This window comes from Balaenoptera borealis, assembly GCF_965194805.1.
Source record: "Balaenoptera borealis genome assembly, chromosome: 17".
In the NCBI taxonomy this organism is placed as follows: domain Eukaryota; kingdom Metazoa; phylum Chordata; class Mammalia; order Artiodactyla; family Balaenopteridae; genus Balaenoptera; species Balaenoptera borealis.
The window spans coordinates 69,403,406-69,422,094 of NC_138876.1; the positions used below are offsets into that span (position 1 = coordinate 69,403,406).

General features: G+C 34.0%; 1 protein-coding gene across 1 annotated transcript in view; it reads right to left on the reverse strand.

The window, feature by feature from the left end:
• LOC309614729 (uncharacterized protein C8orf34 homolog) overlaps nucleotides 1–18,689 on the reverse strand; it is a 393,717-nt gene that overhangs the window by 117,836 nt on the left and 257,192 nt on the right. The window contains 1 exon segment of the mRNA XM_082363485.1: nucleotides 17,358–17,434. Within this exon segment, the coding sequence (XP_082219611.1) occupies nucleotides 17,358–17,434 (77 nt within the window).

Here is an 18,689-nt window from a genome sequence, read left to right on the forward strand (position 1 = left end):
TTTTTACCCTTAAATAGATGGTATTGAGCTATAGAGAGCTCGGAAACCAGATTTCCTGGGTTTGAATCATCACTGGACAATTTATAAATTGTGTCCTTGAGAAAGTCTAATTAACCTTTAATTAATTTACTCATTAATAAAATGAAGATAATTTGCCATTGATTCACTGTGGAAAGTATATATCATGCATGAGAACACTTAGCACAGCAACTGGAACATTGAAAGAAATCAGTAAATGTCAGTTCTTATCACAACTTTTATTATTTTTCTATATTAAATTTTAATCTAATTGATTTCTAGTGAATGCCTTTATTCTTATGACTAGACGATACATTCTGAAAATAGAAATTATACCCAACATGTCTTTGTGTTCTCAACAGCACTTGGCACAATGACTAGCCAACTATTTATTGATTGAACTCTTGACTGATTCATTCATTAATTAAAATACTGAAGGGCAAATAGTTTCTGCATCTATGGGTGTAATGAAATTGTTGTTTTTTTCCTGGTTCTGCCTGAATGTCTATCCTCTTGAGCTTGTCTATACTTAGACACAACAGTCAAATAGCAACTGCAAAAGGAAGCAACACAATGTGTCACATCATCAGCAAACAGAAAAACAACAAATTTTACTTTCCAGAGGCCCTGGGCTGAATCATTCGTTTATTCATTCCTTTGTCTGCATAATTTGCCCTGGCGTAAAAATAAATAAGACCAGTTTCTAACCTCAGGGGGTTAGAATCTAATAGACTGAGATAGACTAGAAATGAAATTCCTTAAAGTATCATAGCACATAAGACTGAGGTGGGCACAGGAATGCAGCAGCAAATGGGGCAAAAAGGAAAGACATAAAGGGAAAGGATTTGGAAAGCTTCACATTAATAGAACATGGGGGCTGTCTTGGTGATTCAAGGAGTGAAAAAGAGGTTAAGAGAGTTTTCCATGAAGTGAAATATCTAAGTACAAAAGCTTGAAACTGACATCTGTGGTTCCAAGGATGGCAAGCCATTCACAATGGCTAGAGGAGCAGGCTACAAGGTGGAGAGATGGTTGGGTCAGATTATTGAGAGTAATGTATGTCAAGCCAACAACTAGTTTGAATGTTATCTACCAGAAACCGTAACATGATCAGATTTTTATTTTAGAAAAATGTCCTTAGTTTTGAGTAGATGGATTGATAGAGTATAAGACTGAAGGGATAAATAAAATTTTAAAAATAGCTTGGGTCAGACATGGTAAGAATTTTGAATTAAGGCAAAAACAAGGTGCATTTGAGGATTTCAGCTTTGACATTTCAAAACTGAAATGCCAATAGGAAAGCCAGTGACTAGGTTCTATGTTGTTATTTTTCTTCTTCTTCGTGGTAGTGGTGATTTTTGGTTTGGTTTGGTTTGGTATATAAAATTCTGAACCTCAGGGAGAGATCCAGAAGAGAGAACTGGACTTAAAGCCAACAGAGGTCATAAGCGTGAATGACACTACCGAGAGAGAGTATACAAGATGAGAAGAAAAAACAAGAGAGACAAGAATAGTATCTAAACACCAAAATTTTAGGGGTAGACAGAGGAAGAGACCTAGTAAAGAGGACTGAGATAGACAGAGAGCTAGATAATCAGAGGAGAATGACTGTCCCTGAAAACAAAAGAAGCAGGAGCTTCAAGAATAAGGAAGTGGTAGTCAACTATGCCAATTTCCACAAAAAGATTAAATAAAATGAAGGCTCACGATAATTCATTGGATTTGGATATGAAGAAATAAACGTTCACTTTTGCAGTAAATTAAAGAACTAATGAATGGAAAAGAAGCTGAGTCTCTCCAGGATTTTGATGTAAAGGGCATAACAGGAAGGCGTAGTAATAACTAACAGTGAAACATGAAATAATTCACATATTTGTTTGCTATTGGGAGATGCTTGAGGATGTCCATAGCTTGAAGAAAAAGTAAGAAAGGATGGGTTGAATATAGAATGAAAGAAAGAGAAGAGATGTTTTTAGATAGAAGGAACAGAATGATTTTTCTCAAAAGCAGTTCTGAAAGACGATAATCCAAACCTCTTCTTGTGAGACTGGATGAAAAATAAAGGTGAGGGGCTGCTCATATACAAGAGAGTATAGGTTTATGGGATCTTAAGAGACTTTGCACTTGATGGACCTAAGTCTTGTTTATTTATTCAGCTTTGTTTGTTGTTGGTTTTGTTGTCTTGAGAAGTAGGGAGCTAGGAATAGGTTTGGGATAGCTGATACAGAAAATGAGACCGGAAGCTGATTAAGGACAGCTGATTATGGACTGCCAAGGTGAACTGAGAATAAAATTAGAAGGCATTATTACTGCATTCCAACAATCTCCATAATCACATGATTTCTTTCTGTAGGGCTCATCAGCCTCTGTGTAAAAATATAGTGTGACTAGGTTGGATGGACCCAAGGCTGGACGTGAGTAGCAAAGGAAGGCTAAATGGGAAAGGGATTGATGTTGTGCATCACTGAGGTCTCAGCTAAACAGAGCAGCCATAAGGAGCCAATGCCAGGGCTTGGAGTTCTTAAGGAAGTCAAAGAAGGGGAGCAGTGGGACTAACGGAGTAAGAAAACTGAAAGGAGGGTATTATCAGTAGAGACTAATACACTGGAATTTGAGTCCAGAGATAGAACAGAACTAGCTCTGGTAAGGTCCGGGTGTGACCATAGGTGTGAGATATTGGATGGACGCTACTGAAGAATAGAATGTAAAGACATTTTGAAGATAGCATATTGGATAGATTGGTTATGCCAAGTGTCAAAGTCCTCAATGACTAAGCTGACATTGTATCAAATAATAGGAACCTCAGAGGAAGAAGAATTTTTATCTGGAGTTGAAAATGAATGGTCAGTAAGTTGCAATGGAGAACCAGGATAAACACAGTATTGCCTCTTATAACTGGTATGAGAAAACAATAAGTATTCGCATGAAAGGATGAGAAGAAATGGTGAAGAAATGTCTGGGAGAGTATTAGGTTTCCACTAAGGACACAAAGAAGGCAGCAATAGGTAAAGGGGTTGAAAATACAGATCATTTTATTTTTCATAAGAATTCAAAATTAGATAGTTTTAAGGGCATTCTGGGTCAGGGAATGCTTTCCAAGCCTGTTTTAGAATAAAGGACATGTCTTGGAGGTATTGGGACCTCCTGGTTTCCATTGCCAACCTGATCACGACTCCATTACTTATATTTATACTGACATAATAGCTACAACAATAGTAATAATAATATCACATCATACTCAAACATCTGATTAGGAAGTATCATTATATAATTAGATAAAAGGAGAAACTTCAAAAGAGATTAAAGGTCACAAAATGGAAATTACTCAGACCCACATCAGCCAAGGCCATAGGCTCCAGCAAACTGGGAGGTACCCAAGACAGAAGAGCTGCAGCTTTAAGTGCAGTTAAAAGAGTTGTAATGTTATGTTTGAAGTACTCCATGATATTCTATTTAGGATAATAGCCCATTGGAAAAGGTGGCTAATGAATGAAAGAACACCCAAATATTCCAGAGTGATTTTTTTCCTCCTTCGATTCAATCCAACAAGCATTAACTGAGCATCTCCTCCTCTTGGCACTGTGCTAGGTGCTGAATATCTTGAGATGAATATGACTCATTATGACAGAAATTCTATTTTCTCCTTTATTATATTATTGGTAAAAAATATCTCAATGTTGATAATCACAGAAACCATACCATAGAAATCTCCGAACTCATATCAAACACAGTTAAAATAATTTGGTTGATGATTTTGCAAGCCACACTGCCATCTATTTGCTAAAATTCTACAGGACATTCAGAACATACCTAAAGAAATTCTAATTCTATGTGATTTGGGGCAACTTATTCTCTCTGAGCTTCTTTTCACTTCTTTAAAATGGGGATAACAACAATACTTACTTCCAGGAATGTTGGAGTAAAAGAGTGTTTTATAAACTGAAATGCACATATGAATGTTAGTTCTTGATTTCTGAAACCCAGCCACAGAGATGTATAAAGACAAAGTTTGCCTTGTTACAGTCTCTTTCACTGACTGTGTGAAAACACATCAAAAGTTGACTATTTATTTGACATTTGCACATGATGGCTGAGCAAAGACTGAAAAAACACAGATAAAATGAGTATGTTACACTTGAATTTCCAATATACAAAAGATGATTTATTAAGTTTCTTTGCTTTCCTTTTATGTCAACAGCTGTATGAAAAAAAATCACTCGTCTAAGAAATAGAGAACATCAGTCTTCTCTTGTCTAGCAGAAAAACAGTCAACAGTGGAATAAGGAGGTTTTCCTACATGTTAAAGAGGTGTTGTTGAATCAAAGTTCATGAACTAACTTCATTCTGTAGAATCCACCTCCCAGGACAGAATTTAAATAATTAAGCAGTCTCACAAAAAGAGAGAGAAGTGGAAATTTGGTGTTTTACAAATTTGGATTAGGAGTAATATAGTTAAAATTTAATGTCTGTTAAAAGTGAAAGTGATAAGATTGGCTTGGGTCAGCCCTCGAGTATAAAACACTTCCTCATGAATTTTCAACAATTTTAAGTTATTAATGACATATTGCATTTATGGGGTTTTATTTTTTCTCTCTCAAGTTGAGGAGCAATTCAAAGATGCAGTCAAATATTTAATTAAATCTGTATGGACTGAATTAATCAGACATTCTTGCAAGTGATTTAAAGAATAAGAAATTATAACTGCAGCTTCCTTTCTAATTTTATCAGTCTTGAAAAAGGTTAATATCATTTTGCTTAATATAACTGAATGTGTTTGTTACTTGACCAAATGAAACATGATTTTCTAGGACCTTAAAGGCATTCAAAATCTCATAAATTTCCTTGTAAGAAAAACAGCTTTTATAATTCTTTCAATCCTTGAGCCCTAAAAGTGTTTAAGAAAAAAGACAAAACATTCACATGATGCAAAAGGAACAGAGAGTTATATGTTAATATTAGTGCTCTATAAGGAAATAAATACTCAAATTTCTGAATAATCTGAACAGTAATTTTCAAAGTTCATTTATAGCAGGGCAATTCTTATTTTTGAAACAATCTTACACCCAAACCTTATGTATTAGGGTGGTGACACTGGAACTGCTCTAGTTGAAGGGGAGCAGAGCCCAGAACAGTGCTCCCTATAGCACAGTACATGCTCCTCAGCCTCCAAAAACAGATGGAAAAGTGATTACTTGAATCCCCATAGTGCCACAGAGTGGGTGACTGTGGCTTTGAAGGATGACAGACTTGGGTTCTGTCTTAGGCTGTTCAGCTTGCTTTAACAAAATATCATAGATTGAGTGGCTTATATATAACAGAAATTTATTTCTCACAGTTTTGGAGGCTGGTAAGTCCAAGATCAAGTTGTCTGCAGAGTCTCTTTTATAAGGGCACTAATCCCATTCAAGAGGACCCCCACCCTTATGACCTAATCATCTCCCAAAGGCCCCACCTCCAAATACCATCACATTGGGGGTTAGAGGAATAGGTTTCAACATATGAATTTTGAGGCGACACAAACATTCAGTCTATAGCAGGTTCCAATCACATTTCCACCATTAGTTGTAGTTACTTACTTTAGTAAGACTTAGTTTCTCCATCTAAAAATGGAGATAAACTTACCTCACAGAGGGCTTATACAATTTTAAATAAGTTAATGTAGGTAAAGCTAAAGCATTTCGCATGGTTACAGCCAGAGTCCCTGCTCTCAAGAGGATATAGTCTGAGAGTTGCTAGCCATTCTCATTTCCCCTTCCATATGTTTATTAACATCTATAGCAGTGAATCTCAAGCAGGAAGGCCTGGCTCCCTTGAGGATTTGTAGTCCACTATCCTCCAGATGAGAATTCCTGGGTTGGACTTTCATGCAGGCAAAGAAGTTCAAGCAGCGTGGTGCAGAGATGTTAAGATAGTGAGTGTGGCTGCCTTGATCCAGGGTTGAAGCAGACAGAGGGATCTAGGATAGTTCCCAGCTTCCTAGATTAGTAGACTGGGAGAAACAGTGGTGGTATTCTGTAGGAAGAAGTTTCTGCTGAGGGTAGGGGTGGTGGCCAGAAGAAAGAGATGAAAAGAGAAGAGATTTTGAGGTGAAAGACATGTTGGGCATGGAAAAGACTGCAAGTATTAGAGTCAGGGAGTGTTCTTTCATCCTGTGATCCACCAGAAAGGCAATGCAGTGAGGCTAATCCACCAAAGCATTATTGATTTCCCCCAAGTTGATCACTAATGGTCTCAAGTGGTGGGACCACAGGAAGAGACAAGTGTAAGGAAATGGTATCCCTGAAAGAGATAAATGATCTGCACATCCAAGATCCGAGTACTGACTGCTCTCATTTTATTGTCCTAGGGCAGCAGGTTCTCCAAGCTGGGATATTTTTGTCCCTTCTTGAAGAATAGACTCTACATGGATATTTCTCAACTTTTGTGGTCTCCAAGTATAATGTCTGCTAATTTTTAATTATTTTTTTCTTGACATCATTTGAGGTTTGTCTCCTTAAGCAATAAACCCTTTATGTTTCTTCTTTGATTGAGTGGTTCTTCTAGAAATTGCCTTTTATGACATGTCTGCTTTCTTACTATTGGAATGCAAATACTTTCTTAATAAACATTTAAAAAACATCAGTGAAACTTAAAAAGGAAATGACAAGTTCCCGAAATTCATATTTAAATAAAATAAACACAGGCATCTGATTCATGATTCTTAAGAAATATGAATAACTTTTTATAGTTGTGACATCATAGAGAGATATTTACTTACAAATTACTCAGCTTCCTTTTTCCCAAGAAGGTTGTGTTATTTCTGAATCAAATGTCCCAATGTACTGAACAAAATAACTGGAAGTGAGGATAGCAATTATGTCTCTAATTTAGAACATTCTCGTGAAAATTATTTAAGCTTTGTTTCAAAAACGCTGCAAAAATCACTAGATAAAATGCTTTTTATATAAGCAAACTAAATAATCTGCAGAGGCTGGTGAGTAGATTCCTGTATTCTGGCAAATGATACACCAAGCTTCTCTTGAAAAACCAAATCCTAAACCTATATTAAAAAAAAAAAAAATCACACAAGAAGTCACATTTCAGGACTGTGATAAAGAACAGCTAGTTATTATATGATGGTTAAATTCTTTGATTTTGCAAAAGAAGAATGAAAAAGAGGGATTTATCTACTTTATATTAAAACAGGTAAAGCTACAATAACTAAAACAAAAATAGTGCACACGTCAACAGAAGCTAACTCTCCACTGTCCAGATGATAGAGTGGTTAAGTGGGCAGACCCTGGATTTGGGCCACCTGGCATGGGTGCTGTCTTGGCTCCTTGGCTTACCAACTGAGGTATCCAAGGCAAGTTACCACATCTCCCTGACTCTAAGTCTCCCCATCTATAAGTTGGGTATAATTAAGACCTGTTGGCAAACAATAAGGAATAATGTGTGTAAAGTATCTGGCAAAAATTTAGTATTAAATAAATATTAGTTATGATATTATTATACCTAGTAAATTAAGATAAAAAGAAAAAAATCAAAATAAGAAAGGGATGGGTTCTCAAAAACAAATGACACTACACACGTTATTTGAGAACATATTGTTAGATCCTTGCTTCACAATAACACTAAAATAAATTCAAAATTGATTAAAGAATTTAAGGGGAAAATGTAAAGAACTTTTAGGTAAATATCTAATATTGGGGAGGGAAAGCTATGTCTAAAAATATGAAAGAAATCAGAAAGAGAAAAGTAATAGTTTAAGTATAATATAAAAAACTATCACAGACTTCCCTGGTGGCACAGTGGTTAAGAATCTGCCTGCCAGTGCAGGGGATAGGGGTTCAAGCCCTGGTCCAGGAAGATCCCACATGCCACGGAGCAACTAAGCCCATGCGCCACAACTACTGAGCCTGTGCTCTAGAGCCCACGAGCCACAACTACTGAGCCCTCGTGCAACAACTACTGAAGCCTGCATGCTACAGCCCATGCTCTGCAACGAGAAGCCACTGCAATAAGAAGCACGCACACCGCAACAAAGAGTAGCCCCTGCTCGCCACAACTGGAGAAAGCCCACATGCAGCAACAAAGACCCAACACAGTCAAAAATAAATAATTTAATTAATTAATTTAAAAATTATCATGAACAATATTAAAAAGCAAAAGAAAAATTACTAAAAATATTTACCACATCTATAAAATAGAACAAGTAATTATGCATAACGAATACTAACAAGTCAACAGGAAAACAAACACCCCAAAAGAAATATGGCTGATGGCAAGAAAAAACAATTCATAAAAAATAGAAATACATGAGTCTAATAAGTATACATAAAATTTGTTAATTTGTAATCAAAGAAATTTACTAGTTAACAAAGAAACCCAACTTTACGGGCTAAAAATATTTCATATTACATTTATCAGTGTGATAAATTAATTTTGTGAATCTTTTGTTTATTCACTTATACATTTTAAGAGAATATTTAATTCTAGGAAGGGTTTAGGAGATTCCTGGTTAAAGGGGCAAATGGACTTTTTCGGGGTATGTGTCAAGAACTTTAAAATAGTTCATATTCTTTGACCCTTTTAGGAATCCAGCCTAAGGAAAATTAATGATGATTTTGTGCAGTTATCTCCAAGCATTACTTCTAAGCCGCAAATCTCAGTGTTTCCCATACCTTTTCACATAAAAACAAACATAGAAAATAATATTTGTACAACACACAGCAGGACCTGGAATCGGCTATTTGCACCAGAATGTGACTCAAAGCATTTAAGAGGAGGGCTGGAATGCCTGGATCCCAACACATCTGTCAACAACTCATGACCATCCAATTCACAACCACCATTAGCCTTGGACAAACTAACTGGGAATATACAACCAAGAACTCTAGCATTAATTCAAATGTAACAATTCTGTATTATGGTTTGACACTAAAATAAAAGTCTTGAACTTTAAAAAAGGATGAGGATATTTGGTCTAATAGATACTAAAACAGATAAGGCTGCAAAAATATGTGGGTATTAAAACTAGGTTTATAAAGAATTTTATGTCAGACTATTATAATTATGTAAATGAAGGAAAAGCAGGATGCAAAGTTGCTAATGGACTCTTTTCCAAAGTTCAAATTATGATATGACATATTTACAGATACACATGCATAAAAATACTGTAAAAATAAAACAAAATGTGAAAATTTATCTTTTATGTTGTGGTTGTGGATTTTAAACTATACTCTTTACTGAATTTTCCAAACATTTTATAATAAATACTATTATATTTATAATTTAAAAATAAACAAATTTGAAATAAAGAAGACCGTAACATAGATAATAGGAAGTTATACCAAATTTCATTTTTGAAATATTTTGCAAATCTAATGTTGATATTGATGTTGATATTTTATTAACTTTGGGAAATCTCTCTAGAAATGTACAATACACAGAAAAGAGGAAAAAAGAGTTCAATATCTTAAAAAAGGATGGACATTCAATATGACCCTTTCAAGCACAGTTTCTAAAATAATCTTTTTCCCTAATGTTCTTCTAATATACATCATTATGTCAACATAATAGCAGGAATATATCATATTTTTTCAGTTTGAGTCAGCACAGTCCTGAGACTCAAACTTTATATGTGGCCCCTTCTTATCACAGGCCAAAAAAATGATCTTGATTAGATTAATGTGGTTGAGAGGGCAAGGAAGCCCACAAATGTTTAAGTTTCTCTAGGAAAGCACATTGTATCCAATCATTTTAATGTAATCTATGTAGTTTTTATAGCTGAAGAAGATGAACATGTAAGAGAAAACCTTTTTGTGAGGATCTTAATGTTTTTCCATCCCCACTAAGGGACTGAATGTTAACTTCCTGTGCTCCACACACAAAGAGACCATTTCAGCACACATGCTGCACAGTTCATAATCAGAGTATGAATAAGGTTTTTACCTCACTACACAAAAATCCATATTGCTTTCCTTCTGCTTCAGTACATTTATATACCAAACAAATGAAATTTGCAGTAGCAGGCAATCATTTTAGTAAAGAATTAGCAATAACTTGAAAATACTGAAAATGTCAAAATACATTTTCTTTTTTGCCCATCATGTTTATAAGAATTAATGGATTCGTCCTGAGTTGGAATCCTCGGGACATAAATAGCATGTTGACATACATCTTCTTGGGCATTACTGGCTTATAAATCAATTGTATCTACATTAGTGCATATTAGGCCACTCTTTCTTCCCCAACTATCTTAAAAATAAAATTCAGAATTTAACTGATCCCAAGAAATAATTTCATAATTTTACTAATGGAGAAACAGTGAAATTATGTAGAGAGACTGATTAATTACAAAAGCTATAGTCAATGTTTTACCACTCATTATATCATGCTTTATCATCTCAGGCCATTTTTTTTGGTGCAAATGTGACATTTAGAAGTTACATTTTTTAAATTCATAGAAGTTTCAAAAAATAATATTTGCATAGGTTTAGGCAAATATTTCCACCAACAGTGTGTTAGAAATCAACAGACCTGAAATGTCAAACGGAAAAATCCCAGTAGGTTCCAAAATTTGGTTAGATAACTTGCCGACTATAGTACCTGGTTTTAAGCAATTTATTGGCATCCTAGATCTGTGAGTGATAAAAGCCAAGCAAAATTCTACAGGATAGAAGGAAAATGAAACAGTAAAAACCTTTAGGGTTGAGCAAAATGTGTACCAATTGCTATTCTTTAGCAGATAATCCATTACTACAATTAGCTGCCAGCAATTTGTCAACACTGTATTTCAAGGGACAAAATCCACCATAATTTATTATTTCTACTTGGTGAGATGATAATTAACACTAATTTATTTCCTTTTTTATTTTGCAAGAGTACAAATTGAAATACGTTTAGTCTTAATTCCATAAATGCTAGCTGTGATCCTATTTTTCCATGCTAGGTATATAATGCAAGAAAAAATTGCAGCTTGTTCATTAACCTGTACTTTCAACATTTCCTCCACTGGCCAGCTATTTAAATCAATTTACATAGAATTACAAACTGTATAAAATATGTACAACAATTTACTCATCATAAAATTATACTTGAGTATGAAAAAGAATTTTGAAGATGTTTTACTGAAAACATTTAAAATGTCAAGTTGTGAAGATGATGAAACAGACATAATTTTCATGGCAGGGGTTGTTTGTAGGGAGGAACACTATCAGTAAGAAACAAGGTGGAAAGTAGAAGTATCAAAATTCATAGTTAAAGAAATAGTCTAAAAGTCCACTAAAAATTCATACCCATATTTTATACTGGAAAGCTATGGGGGAAATTGTTTTAATGCTTGTCAAGTCTAAGTGATAATTTTATAATTTTACATCTTATTTTTATTAAAGTATAGATGATTTACAATATTACCTTAGTTTCAAGTGTACAACACAGTGATTTAATATTTTTATAGGTTATACTCCATTTAAAGTTATGATAAAATATTGACTATATTCCCTGTGCTGTACAATATATCCTTGTACCTTATTTTTATTATACATAGGTAATTTTAATTTTTTTAAATGTAATCTTTTTATGGCATGCCTTATGAGAGAAGAGGTAACAATCTGGGAAAGAAGAAGTGGTAGAAAAGAATGAATCTCCAAGGAAATACAAGGCATTTGTGCAACCTACCTATTGTAAAAGGCATTTGTGCAACCTACATATTGTAAAAGTCATATGATTTTAGCAGATTTCAAAATTTTCCTTCAGTCTCAGCAATAAGTGATCATTGAGTGTAGTGGAATTCTTCTTTTAACACAATTCCCAAGAGCACCCCGGATTTGTTATAAGAGGATTCCACTGTACTAATTAACAATCCGACAGGGAATAGAAATACAGGTGGAACTCTTTGCTGACCTATTTCATTGGCTGAATAAAATTTTTTAAATTAGCAAAATCAATTTACCTAATTCAACCCAATAAAAAGAAATTCACTTATAAACAATGTCTTTCCTATCAAAACTCTTTTCTGAATTTCTACATCAGCTGTATGTTACTGGAATTATGCACATAAGTGTTTCTTTATCTTCATGTCTTCCAATTACAGTTGTTATCAAAAGAATATTACATCTAACCCAAATTTACTCTTTTTTAAGTTTATATTCATGGGATCTTGAGAAAATGCAGTATGTGTGGGAAATTCCAACTTCAGAAAATTAGGTCCACACCTTGCTACTTGTGAGTAGAAATAGAATCACTGAAGAGTGAAAAAAAAAAAAAAAAAGCTATCACTTGTCCCTAGAACATCAATTTAAAACATGGTTTGTTTATTTACTAATTCAGAAAGCACAATTAATATTGCCAAGTCAAGCTTAAAAGTAATCAAAGTTTACCCTTAATCCAGCTAAGTAGACGTCTACTTTATTAAGATGATTCTGTAATCACCTGAGTCTAACTTTTGCATCAAGTTTGCCGAAGGAATCTTTTCTGAGACATGTATTATTTTCTTCTTTCCTTTCCTTCTGAGTACCCTCTGAATTTTAAGATCCCCTTCTCATCATGTTGCTCTGGTTTCTCATACTCCTTCAATTGTCAAGGACACAAGCAAGATTAGTAGTCTTTTATGCTCCAGATTTAATGATCACTTGCTCTCATAAAAATTTACCTGTCTCATGATTTAGTCCCTCAAACTTCACTTTTTCACTATCAACTTAATCTAACAAATAATCCTATCTTTAATATTGGCTACTGATAGTGGCCTAATTTTATTCTTTCTATATTACATCTGCTGTTTAATAGTGACTCCAGTGCCTTAATAATTGTATGGACCCTGACAAGTTTTGTGAGAGTTTGGGCACTAGGAAATATGAATATATCACAGAAGGGTTGTCAAATCTAAGTGATAAGTCATAGGACTTGCGAAATTCAGAGACGACTGATACTGAGTATGTGAAAATACTTAACAATTAAAAAGTGCTACACACATATGTGATATCATTATCATTACTACTACCATCATTCTAGTTAGTTTTACCCGTCTTCTCAAACAGATAAGACTCTTCAGAAGGAAAATGTACTAAAAACATAACTTTTAGTAACTCCTAGGAATTTTAGGAAATATTTCCCTACAAGAGTCCTTTTTTTTTTTTTTTTAATTAATAGCTACTTTATTTATTTATTTATTTATTTATTTATTTATTTATTTATTTATTTATTTTTGGCTGTGTTGGGTCTTCGTTTCGTGCGAGGGCTTTCTCTAGTTGTGGCAAGCGGGGGCCACTCTTCGTCGCGGTGCGCGGGCCTCTCACTATCGCGGCCTCTCTTGTTGCGGAACACAGGCTCCAGACGCGCAGGCTCAGTAGTTGTGGCTCACGGGCCCAGTTGCTCCGCGGCATGTGGGATCTTCCCAGACCAGGGCTTGAACCCGTGTCCCCTGCATTGGCAGGCAGATTCTCAACCACTGCGCCACCAGGGAAGCCCAAGAGTCCTTCTTTTGATTTTCTTTCTGCTTTAGCTAAGAAATGATGACCAGTTACATAAAGTCTTATAGGAGTCAGCTTATGATGGACTGGTCAGTATCGACCAATGAATAAAATAAATGAGACTTACAAAGGAAAAAGAAAAACAGTAAGATATTGAATGCTAAATATCTTTCTTAATTATCTTTTCATCTTCCCATTATGCTCCCATACTTGTTTAATACTTTCAAAACAAAATAGAATTTCCAAGATTAAGAAACTAGAGGAACTGTGAAATTTTAAAAATCATTGATAGTAAGTCTTTATGGATCATTGATCTAAAAAAGTTTATGTACTCTATTTATGGACTAAAAGGTCATAATCAATATCTGCTGCTTTGTATTTTCTTCCTAAGACTTCCTTTTTGTTGTTTCATTTTTAATGAATAGATTTATCTGACAAATCCAGCTTTAATCTTCACAAGGTGTAGATATGCTGAGACATTCCAGAACAGAAAAGGAGGAGGGAGAGAGGGAAATTCCAAAAGAATGATTTGCTTATTTGGGGGAGGATAAAAATGCAAATCTAAATATTGCTTTTACCTCACTCAAATATTCACAAAATATTTTAAACACCGCTTAAGCCACTGGGGAAAAAAAGTTTCCAAGAGTCTGTTACCCACTTATTAATATCCAATACCCAACATGGAAAGTTAGCAAATAGAGACAGCATGTGTTGAAACTACTCTAAATGGTTTTCAACATTTGTGGCATGTTTATATTTTTGCAGGAAATGACTCAAAATTTGCTTTGAAGTATTTTGTACTTCTTATGGTAATAAAGGAAAAAAAAGTTCTGCTTTGTTCCAGTTCTCCATTAATATTTAGATAAAGCCACAATTTTCTTCTTGATTTACCAAAAATACAATTGTAAGAAATATTATTTAGGGAATTTCCATCTAAAATATCATCAATCTGATATAATTTTTTAAATCCATGTTTTCTTCATAATAAAAGCAGCTACCATCTAGAAACTATGTTCAAGGTCCTGATATTACTTTATTTATCCATTTATTGTTTATATTCCATACTTACCCCCTAAATTAAATGTTTAAATTTACATTTGACTTTAAATGGAAATACAGAATTTTTAAGAATTCAAAATCTAGTGAATGTGATAAATGAAAAGTTAAATTGGCTTACGACAAATTTCTGCATTAGAAAAACACTATGTGAGCACTGTGAAAAGAAAGCAAAAATTTCCAAAGGTCAGTTTGAAACCACTCAGAAGTTTGACCAAAAAAACTATTTTCTCTTTTTTTTCCTCTTTGGGTTATTAGGTATTATTAAGTAAGCTAAATACTATGGACAGGATAAATCTCGATTTTAGAAAATTATTAGAAAAAGAATTTAATGGTATCTTTTGAGATATGAATAAGGCTTTGATGGAATTCACAGATGATGAAAAAAATCTTTGCAAAAAGTGATGAATGACAGATTATCTCAAACTGAAGGATGACATGCTTTTATCATCATGAGATTATGAAGATTATCATGCAAGAGATCATGAGATTATCAATGCATACTCCATTACACTCTATGATGTGGGAACATTATTTGAAACCCTGCGTTTGGTTGTGGCATAACCCACACTTTACAGGGGACTTGGCAAACAAGAATATGTTCAGAGAAAGCATCCAGAGGAAAATGAAATCTTTGAAAACTACACAATGTAAGAATTGGTTGAAAGAACAGATTGTGTTTTGGCTGGAAAAAAGTGTCAGATGGGACATACTAACAGCTTCTACTATCTGGAGGTCGGTTCAGCGTAGGAAGGACTATTACCTCAGGAGCAGAACTAAGACCAATGGTTACACGTGATTGTGAGAAATGTAAGAAAATGTCTAACAAATAGGAATAATCTGTTTATAAAAGAAACAGGAAGGCACTAGAACTGTCAAGAACGTGCAGAAGGGAAACTGACTAGTGCTCAACTCCTGACCTCATTGCTTTTTTTAAAAAAATTAATTTTAATTGGAGTATAGTTGCTTTACAATGTTATGTTAGTTTCTGCTGTACAGCAAAGTGAATCAGCTATTTGTATACATATATCCCCTCTCTTTTCAGATTTCCTTTCCATTTAGTTCGTCACAGAGCATTGAGTAGAGTCTGACCTCACTGCTTTTTTTAGCTTTGGGCTCTTGGTCCAGTTACTAAACTTCTCTGACTTTCCATTTCCTTATCTATAAAATGGATGTTCTTGCGTTGGATGAAAGTGGCATAGGAGGCCAGAATACTGAGGTAAGGGAGAGGAAATCCTGAACTAGATGACCACCATGCTTCTTCCTATTTCTAAGTTTCTACTATTTTATAATAAGTGAAAATAAGATATTTTTCATCTCATGGTAAGAAATTATTGCTAAATAATTTCTCTTATTCAACATATAACTATTATGTTGTATAATAGGTATAGAGTGCCTACTATATATAGGCACTCTTCTAGGAATACAGAAGCAAAAAAATGCACAAAAAATGCTTGTCCTCATAGACCTTATATTATGTGGGAGGAGACAGACAATAAATAAGTAAATCATATAGTATAGTAGAAGCTGAGAAGTGCTATATAGAAAAACAGAGAAATTAGAAATTTTAAATAAGGCCTGGGAAGCTTCAATGAGAAGCAGACATATGAACAAAGATACATTAATTCCATCAGTAATTGTAAAATTAATTTTATTATGAAATCCATTGAAAAATGTGGTACCCTCAACAAAATCCTGTGATCCAAATAATGTTCCAAATAATGTAATCTCATCAGAGAATGTTATGAACTGAATTGTGTTCCTCCAAAATTCATGTTGAAGTTCTAACCTTTAGTACTTCAGAATGTGTACTAAATAGGATTAGTACACATTCTGTACTTCAGAATGTGTACTAATAGGAAATAGGATTTTTAAGGAGGTAATTAAGTTAAATGAGATCATTGGGATGGGTCCCAATACAAAATGACTGGTGTATTTATAAGAAGAGGAGATTAGGACACAGACATTTTACAGAGGGAAGAACATGTGAAGACAAAGACACAGAGAGAAGGTGCTGTCTGTAAGTCAAGAAGAAAGGCCTCAGAAGAAACCAGTCCTGCTGACACTTGGATCTCAGACTTCTGCCTCCAGAACAGTGAGACAATACATTTCTGTTGTTTAAGCCACCCAGTCTGTGGTGCTTTGCTACAGCAGCCCTAACAAACTAATGCAGAGAATACTGTAGTATATTAATCCAGTCTAAATATTAAGTTTAGGATAATGCAAGATTGCATAGCCATTTTTAGAGCAACTCAGAATCTTTTACAAACTTTATATTTAGAATTTATATGTAGATTTCAGTTTTTTCTGTGTTTATCCTTTTAACATTAAATTGCATTGAAAATCTTAAACCTAATGGTTTCCTCCCAACATACTCTATGGAAGAGATATAGTTTAACCAAAATATCACGAGGACTTCACAACTGGTAATACCATGCTTAAGTTATATGTAAACTTTCAGGATATGCAAAACAGTTATTTTTCTATCAGGCTGTATATAAACTTAGTGAAGTTTAAGATGGCAGCTCATAATCTTTTAGAATGTTCATGTGCACAAGCAAAAAGTTAATAATACCAGAAATTAGATTTTCCCACCTCCTTCAAATCTTATTCCCCAATTGCTGAAAGAGCTCAGTCCAGCTTTGCTGGGTACCTGTAATCAAGCTGGCCACCTACTCATACAAGCAACTGCATGACTCTGTGGAATATACTGGATGCATGTTTTAAAATATTCTTTAGTTTGAATAATATTGTTTCCTATTCCCTTTAGATGTTCCTATTAGTGATATACATTAGTTTTAGAGATAAAAATAAGTAAATGAATATACTTACAGGTCCTGTTAATCTAGATGCTTTCTCAAATTCTTCACCCTCTTCCATCAGTGCTTCTTCGCTTCCAGCTAAAGAATCTGTTTTCACAATAAGAATGAATAAATTAGAGTCACATATTGCTTACTAACTCTCTGATATATAAACCTATTACGAGAAGGATATTAAAGTGACTGAACCAGTTGTTGAAAAATCATAGTGTTTGTGATTTAAAATAGGGTGTAGAGTGTTATTTATTTAGCTTAAAGACAACGTATGAAAAACGTTTAGTACTTCTAATTTAAAAGGGCACAGTGAAGTCAGGAATTTGCAGGAGCTGCAGTCATCTTAGGGCAACACTCCTTTTGGCATATTAGTTAGCTAATTGTTGGAACTTTAATGTCCTTTTTCTGTATTGTAATTTTGTATTTGTTTTATCCATCAACTTTTTTTTTTTGCTACACTATTTAGGTATCAATTTGTGTTCTCTCTTTTAAATGGAATGAAAAATTCTGAAAAGTCTAGAGAAAAGTACATATTATTAAATGGTGGTAGGCTTTCCATTTTAATGTATCAAGCAAAAAGTTATAATTATTCACTTGATTAGATTGATGAGTGGGTGGGTAGCAACTTTCAAATATATGAATAAAATGATGGCAACACTTTCCATATGTCTGCTGAATTAAATTAATTATAACAAAGATTTCTATAGGCTATAAAGAATTCTTCAATAAAGACAGACACATGGAGCATCTAGAAACAGTCTGTATTTTAATACCTTCCATTCAAATAAAAACATCAGTTAAGAGGAAGGTATTCTAAACCACTGAAAACTTTAAGAATTGATTTCTTATATTTATTAATTTTAAAGAGCCATATGCCTCCCTAAAGAAGACTTTCTTCAGATTCACATATATATGGAGACAGATTTTTTTCCTGTTGCATAAAATGTGTGCTCTGAGAAGAAAATCAGAGCATTAAATCCTCCAAGCCCTTAATGGCCACTCAAGACCAGAGAGACAATGGAAAGCTTAGCACAAATCCATAAGCATAGCTTTTGAATCATGGAGCTCTATCTCCGATAATTTAGAATTTTATATTCAAAAAGAAAAATAAAATCGGGATAAATGATGAGAATTATATCAAGTTAAAAATATTAATCTATTAATGAAGGAAACTTGAGCCCCTATCTATTAAAACCCCATTGTAAATGTGACACTAGATAGATTCTTTACATTAGAGTGTATAAGTTAGCATAATTCAAGTCCTCCATGACTGAATTATATTCTGCAGAATTGTGAGCAAATATTACTGTAATTTCAGCATTCACTTGGTATTTTTTCTATTTTATTTGTG